The sequence below is a fragment of the Musca autumnalis genome, unplaced genomic scaffold, assembly GCF_047663935.1.
Source record: "Musca autumnalis isolate F117 unplaced genomic scaffold, ASM4766393v1 scaffold_1, whole genome shotgun sequence".
Classification (NCBI taxonomy): Eukaryota; Metazoa; Arthropoda; class Insecta; order Diptera; family Muscidae; genus Musca; species Musca autumnalis.
This window is the reverse complement of record NW_027411644.1, coordinates 72,590,334-72,602,354: the sequence shown is the minus strand read 5'-3', so window position 1 is coordinate 72,602,354 and position 12,021 is coordinate 72,590,334. Positions and strand designations below refer to the sequence as shown.

The window sequence follows — 12,021 nt, the reverse complement described above, 5'->3', positions numbered from 1 at the left end:
TATTAATAGTAGATAAACTATCCACGCTTGTAGATAAATTATAGATAAATTATCTAAAATGTTCCTTGTTGCCCTTACAGCCCTCTGCACAATCTCTAATGGATAAACGTATTCAGTCACGATCACCGATGGTTCTTAGTCCCGAACTAAGAGAATCTCTGCAAAAGCAAGCCAAGGCGGCAGCAGCTGCAGAAATGTTGGCGCGGCAGAATGCCGGTGCGGATAACCTAGCCAGGCAGCAGGCCTTGAATGAAATGTTGGTGCAGCAGAAACGTCAAGCCGAGCTGAGAGCCCAACAAGCCGCCCTTCGAGAAATGGCTGCGAAGAAGGCACAACAGAAGAACCTAATGACAGAAGCCAGACCCCTGCCGCTTGGTGTACCCGCCTTCAAACCCATACCACAAAAACAACTGCCAGCCGTACCATTTGTGTCCAATCATCTACAACATCAACAGCAAATGGCCGAACGTAGATCACAAAGTGTTGCCGTCGACACTCCCCACTCCCGAATGAGTGTCAATAATAAATTGGTCGACATGTATACCCAGCAACTGAACAACAATCGCACCTTTCATCCTCAAAATGCTGTTATGATTTCGAAACCTATGGCTGTTCCCGCCTTCCAAGCTATGCCAAGTTCCGTGAATAAAATTACAGCGGTACTTAAAACACCTAACCAATCAGTTGCACCCCAAGCCACTGTCAATCATCCGAATTATTTACAATTTGAAGAGCCTAAATTCGATATGAAAGATATTACGGTAGAAGAATTGGCCAAGGCAGCCAATGTTAGTGTGGACACAATTAAACATGCCATTTATGTTAGGGAGCAACAGCTAAAGGCGGAACATAGAGCCATGTTGGCAGCGAAATTGCGCGAAGAATTTATGAGAACAAGTTCGACGACAACAACAACCACCACCTCAACAACAACATCAACGACGACTACACCCAGACCTGTAGCCAAACACTATGTTGAGGAGCATAATTTTGTCCAACCGGAAAGTAAAAAATCGAAGGTTTGTAAAATTAAAAAAGTCTTCTAGTGAAAAATTTGTTAATGAAATATTTCCTTTTCAGGTCATGAATGCCCCCAAAGAATACTATCCCGTGGGTTATGATAAAAACTTCGACGACAATTTCAAATCAAAGGTCGATCTTCCGCCCACCTCGTTTTCTTGTGCCAAACAGAAACACTTCCCCGGTTTGTATGCTGATACGGATTTGGGTTGTATGGTAAGTAATCGGCGGGGTTCCAAAGAGATCTTAAATAACGAGGTGCTCAATTAATTTCCTAGGAGAAGATGGACAGTTTTTCAAAAAATATCAATTGAAAGAAGAGAAAATGCTCGATATTATTTGAGAAGATCATCGATCGGTTGTGGGAAGATCCTCGATTTTTTTAAGAAGATTATCCAACCTCTATGAGAAGATTCTCGACCTTCTATAAGAAGATTCTTGATTTTCTGCGAGAAGATAATCGATTTTCTACGAGAAGATCCTCGATCTTTTATGAGAAGATCCTCGACCTTTATGAGAAGATCCTCGACCTTTATGAGAAGATGCACGATCTTCTAGAAAATGATCCTCAAACTTCTATAAGATTATCCTCCATCTTCTATAAGATGGTCCTCGATCCATCAGAAGATCCTCGATCTCCTACCTGAAATCTTCAATCCTCGCCTCGATCTTCTATGAGAAGACTCCGATTTCCTATAGAAGATTCTCGATCTTTTATGAGAAGATCTTCTATAAGAAGATTCTTGATTTTCTATGAGAAGATCATCGATTTTCTACGAGAAGGTCCTAGATCTTTTATCAGAAGATCCGCGTATAAGAAGAATATCGAACTTCTATGAGAAGAACATCGATCTTCTATGAGAAGATCATCGATCTTCTACTGGAAGTTTCTCGATCTTCTATGCAAAGACCATTGACCTTCTATGAGAAGATCCTCGATCTTCTATGAGAAGATCCTCGATCTTCTGTGAGAAGATCCTAGATCTTCTATGAGAAGATCATCGATCTTCTACTGGAAGTTCCTCGATCTTCTATGGGAAGATCATTAACCTTCTATGAGAAGATCCTCGACCTTCTATGAGAAGATCCTCGATCTTCTGTGAGAAGATCCTAGATCTTCTATGGGAAGATTCTTGATTTCCTATGAGAAGATCATCGATTTTCTACGAGAAGATCCTGGATCTTTTATCAGAAGATCCGCGAATAAGAAGAATATCGAACTTCTATGAGAAAATAATCGATCTTCTACTGGAAGTTTCTCGATCTTCTGTGAGAAGACCCTCGATCTTCTGTGAGAAGATCCTAGATCTTCTATGATAAGATCCTCGATCTTCCATGAGAAGATCCTCGACCTGTATGAGAAGATGCACGATCTTCTAGAAAATGATCCTCAAAAGATGGTCCTCGATCCATCAGAAGATCCTCGATCTCCTACCTCAAATCTTAAATCCTCGCCTCGATATTCTATGAGATTTCCTATAGAAGATTCTCGATCTTTTATGAGAAGATCTTCTATAAGAAGATTCTTGATTTTCTATGAGAAGATCATTGATTTTCTACGAGAAGATCCTTGCTCCGCGAATAAGAAGAATATCGAACTTCTATGAGAAGAACATCGATCTTCTATGAGAAGATCATCGATCTTCTATGAGAAGATCATCGATCTTCTATGAGAAGATCATCGATCTTCTACTGGAAGTTCCTCGATCTTCTATGGGAAGATCATTGACCTTCTATGAGAAGATCCTCGACCTTCTATGAGAAGATCCTCGACCTTCTATGAGAAGATCCTCGATCTTCTATGAGAAGATCCTCGATCTTCTGTAAGAAGATCCTCGATCTTCTATGAGAAGATCCTCGATCTTCTATGAGAAGATCCTCGACCTTCTATGAGAAGATCCTCGACCTTCTATGAGAAGATCCTCGACCTTCTATGAGAAGATCCTCGATCTTCTATGAGAAGATCCTCGATCTTCTATGAGAAGATCCTCGATCTTCTGTGAGAAGATCCTAGATCTTCTATCATCGATCTTCTATGAGAAGATCATCGATCTTCTACTGGAAGTTCCTCGATCTTCTATGGGAAGATCATTGACCTTCTATGAGAAGATCCTCGACCTTCTATGAGAAGATACTCGACCTTCTATGAGAAGATCCTCGATCTTCTTCTATGAGAAGATCCTCGATCTTCTTCTATGAGAAGATCCTCGATCTTCTGTGAGAAGATCCTCGATCTTCTGTGAGAAGATCCTCGATCTTCTGTGAGAAGATCCTCGATCTTCTGTGAGAAGATCCTCGATCTTCTGTGAGAAGATCCTCGATCTTCTGTGAGAAGATCCTCGATCTTCTGTGAGAAGATCCTCGATCTTCCATGAGAAGATCCTCGATCTTCTGTGAGAAGATCCTCGATCTTCTGTGTGAAGATCCTCGATCTTCTGTGAGAAGATCCTCGATCTTCTGTGAGAAGATCCTCGATCTTCTGTGAGAAGATCCTCGATCTTCTGTGAGAAGATCCTCGATCTTCTGTGAGAAGATCCTCGATCTTCTGTGAGAAGATCCTCGATCTTCTATGAGAAGATCCTCGATCTTCTGTGAGAAGATCCTCGATCTTCTGTGAGAAGATCCTCGATCTTCTGTGAGAAGATCCTCGATCTTCTATGAGAAGATCCTCGATCTTCCATGAGAAGATCCTCGATCTTCTATGAGAAGATCCTCGATCTTCTATGAGAAGATCCTCGCTCTTTTGTGAGAAGATCCTCGATCTTCTGTGTGAAGATCCTCGATCTTCTGTGAGAAGATCCTCGATCTTCTGTGAGAAGATCCTCGATCTTCTGTGAGAAGATCCTCGATCTTCTGTGAGAAGATCCTCGATCTTCTGTGAGAAGATCCTCGATCTTCTGTGAGAAGATCCTCGATCTTCTATGAGAAGATCCTCGATCTTCCATGAGAAGATCCTCGATCTTCTATGAGAAGATCCTCGATCTTCTATGAGAAGATCCTCGCTCTTTTGTGAGAAGATCCTCGATCTTCTGTGTGAAGATCCTCGATCTTCTGTGAGAAGATCCTCGATCTTCTGTGAGAAGATCCTCGATCTTCTGTGAGAAGATCCTCGATCTTCTGTGAGAAGATCCTCGATCTTCTGTGAGTAGATCCTCGACCTTCTATGAGAAGATCCTCGATCTTCTATGAGAAGATCCTCGATCTTCTATGAGAAGATCCTCGATCTTCTGTGAGAAGATCCTAGATCTTCTATGAGAAGATCCTCGATCTTCTATGAGAAGATCCTCGATCTTCTATGAGAAGATCCTCGATCTTCTATGAGAAGATCCTCGACCTTCTATGAGAAGATCCTCGACCTTCTATGAGAAGATCCTCGACCTTCTATGAGAAGATCCTCGATCTTCTATGAGAAGATCCTCGATCTTCTATGAGAAGATCCTCGATCTTCTGTGAGAAGATCCTAGATCTTCTATCATCGATCTTCTATGAGAAGATCATCGATCTTCTACTGGAAGTTCCTCGATCTTCTATGGGAAGATCATTGACCTTCTATGAGAAGATCCTCGACCTTCTATGAGAAGATCCTCGACCTTCTATGAGAAGATCCTCGATCTTCTATGAGAAGATCCTCGATCTTCTGTAAGAAGATCCTCGATCTTCTATGAGAAGATCCTCGATCTTCTATGAGAAGATCCTCGACCTTCTATGAGAAGATCCTCGACCTTCTATGAGAAGATCCTCGACCTTCTATGAGAAGATCCTCGATCTTCTATGAGAAGATCCTCGATCTTCTATGAGAAGATCCTCGATCTTCTGTGAGAAGATCCTAGATCTTCTATCATCGATCTTCTATGAGAAGATCATCGATCTTCTACTGGAAGTTCCTCGATCTTCTATGGGAAGATCATTGACCTTCTATGAGAAGATCATCGATCTTCTATGAGAAGATCATCGATCTTCTACTGGAAGTTCCTCGATCTTCTATGGGAAGATCATTGACCTTCTATGAGAAGATCCTCGACCTTCTATGAGAAGATCCTCGACCTTCTATGAGAAGATCCTCGATCTTCTATGAGAAGATCCTCGATCTTCTGTAAGAAGATCCTCGATCTTCTATGAGAAGATCCTCGATCTTCTATGAGAAGATCCTCGACCTTCTATGAGAAGATCCTCGACCTTCTATGAGAAGATCCTCGACCTTCTATGAGAAGATCCTCGATCTTCTATGAGAAGATCCTCGATCTTCTATGAGAAGATCCTCGATCTTCTGTGAGAAGATCCTAGATCTTCTATCATCGATCTTCTATGAGAAGATCATCGATCTTCTACTGGAAGTTCCTCGATCTTCTATGAGAAGATCATCGATCTTCTATGAGAAGATCATCGATCTTCTATGAGAAGATCATCGATCTTCTACTGGAAGTTCCTCGATCTTCTATGGGAAGATCATTGACCTTCTATGAGAAGATCCTCGACCTTCTATGAGAAGATCCTCGACCTTCTATGAGAAGATCCTCGATCTTCTATGAGAAGATCCTCGATCTTCTGTAAGAAGATCCTCGATCTTCTATGAGAAGATCCTCGATCTTCTATGAGAAGATCCTCGACCTTCTATGAGAAGATCCTCGACCTTCTATGAGAAGATCCTCGACCTTCTATGAGAAGATCCTCGATCTTCTATGAGAAGATCCTCGATCTTCTATGAGAAGATCCTCGATCTTCTGTGAGAAGATCCTAGATCTTCTATCATCGATCTTCTATGAGAAGATCATCGATCTTCTACTGGAAGTTCCTCGATCTTCTATGGGAAGATCATTGACCTTCTATGAGAAGATCCTCGACCTTCTATGAGAAGATACTCGACCTTCTATGAGAAGATCCTCGATCTTCTTCTATGAGAAGATCCTCGATCTTCTTCTATGAGAAGATCCTCGATCTTCTGTGAGAAGATCCTCGATCTTCTGTGAGAAGATCCTCGATCTTCTGTGAGAAGATCCTCGATCTTCTGTGAGAAGATCCTCGATCTTCTGTGAGAAGATCCTAGATCTTCTATGAGAAGATTCTTGATTTCCTATGAGAAGATCCGCGAATAAGAAGAATATCGATCTTCTATGAGAAGATCATCGATCTTCTACTGGAAGTTCCTCGATCTTCTATGGGAAGATCATTGACCTTCTATGAGAAGATCCTCGACCTTCTATGAGAAGATCCTCGATCTTCTGTGAGAAGATCCTCGATCTTCTGTGAGAAGATCCTCGATCTTCTGTGAGAAGATCCTCGATCTTCCATGAGAAGATCCTCGATCTTCTGTGAGAAGATCCTCGATCTTCTGTGTGAAGATCCTCGATCTTCTGTGAGAAGATCCTCGATCTTCTGTGAGAAGATCCTCGATCTTCTGTGAGAAGATCCTCGATCTTCTGTGAGAAGATCCTCGATCTTCTGTGAGAAGATCCTCGATCTTCTGTGAGAAGATCCTCGATCTTCTATGAGAAGATCCTCGATCTTCCATGAGAAGATCCTCGATCTTCTATGAGAAGATCCTCGATCTTCTATGAGAAGATCCTCGCTCTTTTGTGAGAAGATCCTCGATCTTCTGTGTGAAGATCCTCGATCTTCTGTGAGAAGATCCTCGATCTTCTGTGAGAAGATCCTCGATCTTCTGTGAGAAGATCCTCGATCTTCTGTGAGAAGATCCTCGATCTTCTGTGAGTAGATCCTAGATCTTCTATGAGAAGATTCTCGATCTATGAGAAGATCCTCGATCTTCCATGAGAATATCCTCGATCTTCTATGAGAAGATCCTCGATCTTCTATGAGAAGATCCTCGATACTTCATTCAGAAAATAATCCATCTTCTTTCAGTAAATCCTCGATCTCCGATGAGAAGATCATCGATCTTCAATGAAAAGATATTCGATCATCTATGACAAGACCTCCGAGTCTATTAGAAAAAGATCGTCTATCTTCTATGAGCAGATCCTTGATCCTCTTTGAGAATATCCCCGATCCTCTGTGAGAAGATACTTCGTCTTCAATGGCTCCAATTTTACAATTTTTGCTTTTAATATAAATGTAAATAAACCCCTCTTTTTCTTCGTTCCAGGTCTTCCACGTGTGCGCTCTCACCGACGACGGCATGGTGCGTAAATCCTTCCTCTGCCCCGAGAATACCCTCTTCGATCAGACCATACTCAAATGCAACTGGTGGTTCTATGTTGATTGTGCCCAATCGAAAAGTATCTACGATTCGAATATTCCAATTTCGAAAAGTTATCAACTGATGAAGTCACTGACCTACTTCTCCAAATACAACAAACAGAGTAACGGCGATGACGAGGGAAATGACAATGGTCGGGGTGCTTCGGGTGGTTTAGATATACAAAGTCTTAAGGATAGCATGGATGAAGAAACTCGTAAAACAACAACAACAACCACTGATAGAAGTGATGATGATGCACCGCAGAGTGGAGCAGAGTTAAGTAAATTTGTTAACTCACAACTGATGGACGAGCAACCACAGCAACAGTCATGAGCATACTTTTAGGCATAGGCAAATAATAGTAGTCGTCAATCGTTATAGAATAAGGAAGGAAAACTAATTACCACGCTTTGTGTTGAAAGATATAGTCAAATTTTGTCATCCTTTACCATGAACAAAGATAAGCGACATTAAATTTCAAACAAACGCAGGAAAAAGAAGAACAAGCGTAACACAAAGTTTCCTAAAAGTTTTCAGTTACAACGAAGCGTTTAGAACAATTTAAAGTTTAAATTTTAAACAAATTCTACAAATTGTAGGTGCAGGCGAATGCGGTTTTAACCAACTTGGATTGGATATTTTTACTGGGGGTCCATTAAATCACTTTGGGTATTGTTCGTTAAATCCGTTATTAGCCTGAATTTACCCGTCATTATGTAATTAATTAAGTTGCGTAAGTTTTTTTGTTTGTAGTTTAAATATTTTATAGTATTTTTGTCTTTAATAATTCGTATTGTTTATATTTTTAAATACTGTATAAATATGTAAGTGTGTGTGTTAACTTTTTGTGGATATATTTTTTATATAAATTATTTATTATGTTTTTTTTTAAATAAAGAAAAATATTTGAAAAACAAAACAAGTAAGAAAAGCGTTAAGTTCGGTCGGGCCGAACTTTTTATACCCTCCACCACAAATTTCAGCCATTTCGGTGGATTAATGTGGCCACTACCTTCAAAATACCGAAATTCGGAAGGTACCGTTCTATGGGGGCTATATGATGGCGTGGACCTATACCTACAAATTTCAGGCGGAAAGTTTTATACGCCTAAGGAAGACTAAATACCAAATTTCAGCCATATCGGTGTGATAATGAGGCTAAAACGTTCAAAATATCGAAAATCGGGAGATATTGTATTATGGGGGCTATATCAACACGTGGACCTATATATACATTTTATGGTAGAAATGTTTCTTAGCCTCTGGAAACACAAAATACAAAGTTACAACCGATTCTTTGGTCAAATGGGTCTAATACATTCAAAATATATTAAAATGACGCGTACTTTATATGGGGCCTTATATGGGGGCTATACCAAAACGTGGACCTATATAACCCAACTTTGGTAGGAATGTTTTCTGGCCTCTGAAGACACAAAATACCAAATTACAACCGATTCTTTGGTCAAATGGGTCTAATACATTCAAAATATATTAAAATGACGCGTACTTTATATGGGGCCTTATATGGGGGCTATACCAAAACGTGGACCTATATAACCCAACTTTGGTAGGAATATTTTTTGGCCTCAGGAGACACAAAATACCAAATTACAACCAATTCGGTGGTAAAATGGGCCAAATATCTTAAAAATTCCTTAAAACGACGACGCGTCACGCGTCATTTTGTATGGGGGCTATACGAAAGCGTGGACCTACATAGCCCGCTTTCAATACCAAAAGTCCTACGTAAATATAACATATTTTCCCAAAATTTCATCAACCTACGTCAATCCGTTCGGACGCTAGAGTGATTTCCACAGACGGACAGACGGACAGACGGACAGACGGACGGACATGGCTATATCGATGTAGAATTGCACGCTGATCAAGAATATATATACTTTGTGGGGTCTACAATGATTATTTCGAGTAGTTACAAACGTAGTGACAAACTTAATATACCCCCATCCTATGGTGGAGGGTATAAAAATAATATTTTATATTTTCTCATTCTTATAGAATATCGATAGTATATTCTCTCGGAAGATGGTTGGATCTTCTCACAAATGATCGTGGGAACTTCTCATAGAAGATTCTTTCTCATAGAAGAACGATAGATCTTCTCATAGAAGGACGGTGGATCTTTTCATAGAACATCGATTTATTTTCTCATGAGAGATGGATATTCTCGTTGAAGGCGTTGACTCTTCTCATAGCAGATCATGGAAGATCGATTGATCTTCTCATAGAATATTGTTGGATCTTCTCATAGATGATCGTTTAGTCTTTTCGTCGAAGGTCGTTTGATCTTCTCATAAAAGATCGTTAAATCTCCTCATAGATCATCGGTGCGTCTTCTTATAGATGTCCATTGATCTTCTCAAAGGAGATCGTTGGATCTTCTCATGGAAGATCGCTTAATCTTCTCATAGATAAGTGATGAATCTTTTCATGGAAAATGTTGGTTCTTCTCTCAGAAGTCCGCTGGATGTTCTCATGGAAGATCGATGGATCTTCTCATAGAAGACCGTTGGATCTTCTTATGGAAAATCGTACGATCTCCTCAAAGAAGTCCATTGAAACTTCTCACAGAAGATCGTTTGATTTTCTTATAGAAGGCCAATGGATCCTCTCATAGAAGATCGTTGGATCTCCTCAGGAAGACCGATAAATCTTCTGATAGAAGACAGTAGGATCTTCTCATACAAGATCGATGAATCTTCTCATAGAAGGTAGATGGATTTTCTCCTAGAAGATCGATACATCCACCCAAAGCAGATCTTTGGATCTTTTAAGAAAGATCATTGGATCTTCGCATAAAAGATCGATTTTCTCACAGAAGTTCGATGCATCTTCTTATAGAAGATCGTTGGATCCTTTCAGAAGGTCGATGGATCTTCTCATAAAAGATCGTTTGATTTCTTTCGATGAATCTTCTCACAAAAGATCGCTGGATCTTCTAAAAGAAGATCGATAGATCCGCCCATAGACAATCGATGGATCTTCTAAAAGAAGATCGATGATCTTCTCATAGAAGATCGTTCGATGTTTTTAAAGAAGATCGATGGATCTTTTCATAAAAGATCGTTTGATTTTCTTTCCATGGATCTTCTAAAAGAAAATCGTTCGATCTTTTCATAGAAGACCGATCGATCATTTTACAGATGTAGAAGATCGATGTATATTTTTAAAGAAGATCGACGAACCTCCTCAAAGAAGATAGTTGAATCTTCTCAAAGAAGATTGTTGGATCTTCTCTTAGAAGATCGATATTCTAAAGGAAGATTCTCGATCTTATATCAGAAGATTCTCGATATTCTATGAGATGATCTTCGAACTTCTATGAGAAGATCCTCGATAGAAAATATACTCGATCTTCTATGAGAATATCCCCGATCTTCTATGAGAAGTTCCTCCATCTTATTTATAAGGATCTTTGATCTTCTCGATCTTCAAAGAGAAGATCCTCGATCTTCTATCAGAAGATGCTCGATCTTCTATCAGAAGATGCTCTATCTTCTACGAGAAGATCCTCAATCTTTTATGAGAAAAATTTCGATTTCTATCAAAAGATTCTCGATCATCTTTCGGAATATCCTCGATCTTCTATGAGAAGATCCTTGATCATCTACCCGAAGATTCCCGATCTTCTATGAAAAGATCCTGGATCTTCTATGAGAAGATCTTCGATTTTCTATGATTAGATGCTAGATTTTCTTTTCGTCGAAGATCCTCGACCTTCTATGAGAAGATTCTCGTTCTTCTGTGAGAAGATCATCGACCTTCTATATAAAAATACTCGATCTTCTAGGGGAAGAGAAGATTTTCGATCTACTACGAAGAGATCCTCGAGGATTCCCAGTCTCCTATGAGAAAATCCTCGATCTTCTAGGGATCTTCTATACGAAAATTGTCGATCTTCTCAAAAAATATCGCTGAATATTTTCGTAATTTCGCAGAATCTACGCATAAAAATCAATTTTCTCACAGAAGATCGATGCATCTTCTCATAGAAGATCGTTGGATCTTTTCAGAGAAGATCGTTGAATCTTCTCAAAGAAGACCAATGGATCTTCTTAAAGAAGATCAATGGATCTTCTCATGAAAATCGTACGATATTTTCATAGAAGATCGATCTATTTATAGAAGATCGTTTGATTTTCTTCGATTAATCTTCTCACAGAAGATCGCTGGATCTTCTAAAAGAAGATCGATAGGTCCGCTTCTAAAAGAAGATCGTTCGATGTTTTTATAGAAGACCGTTTGATTTTCTATGATGGATCTTCTCATAGAAGACCGATCGATCTTCTCAAAGAAGATCGTTTGTTTTTCTACCATGAATCAGCTCATAGAAGATCGATGGATCTTCTAAAAGAAGATCGTTGGATCTTCTCATAGAAGATTGTTGAACCTTCTCATAGAAGATTGTTAGATTTTCTCTTAGAAGATCGATATTCTAAAAGAAGATTCTCGATCTTATATCAGAAGATTCTCGATATTCTATGAGATGATCTGCGATCTTCTATGAGAAGATCCTCGATCTTCTATTAGAAGATCCTCGATAGAAAAAATACTCGATCTTCTATGAGAATATCCCCGATCTTCTATGAGAAGTTCCTCGATCTTCTATATGAGAATCTTTGATCTTCTACTAGAATACAATAGGTTCTTTGAAAAGATCCTAGATCTTCTATGAGAAATCCTCTATATTTTAAGGCAAGATTCTGCATTTTCTATGAGATGATCCTCGATCTTCTATTAGAAGATGCTCGATCTTCTACGAGAGGATCCTCAATCTT

The 12,021-nt window shown here is 39.5% G+C and overlaps 1 protein-coding gene across 1 annotated transcript in view; it reads left to right on the top strand.

The window, feature by feature from the left end:
- mtg (mind the gap) overlaps positions 1-8,138 on the top strand; it is a 101,485-nt gene extending 93,347 nt beyond the window's left edge. Inside the window, exons 4-6 of the mRNA XM_073963563.1 lie at positions 81-1,019; positions 1,081-1,236; positions 7,124-8,138. Coding sequence (XP_073819664.1) covers positions 81-1,019; positions 1,081-1,236; positions 7,124-7,552 — 1,524 coding nt within the window. The 3' untranslated portion in view covers positions 7,553-8,138. The remainder of the gene's footprint in view (positions 1-80; positions 1,020-1,080; positions 1,237-7,123) is intronic.
- Positions 8,139-12,021: the final 3,883 nt, after the last annotated feature.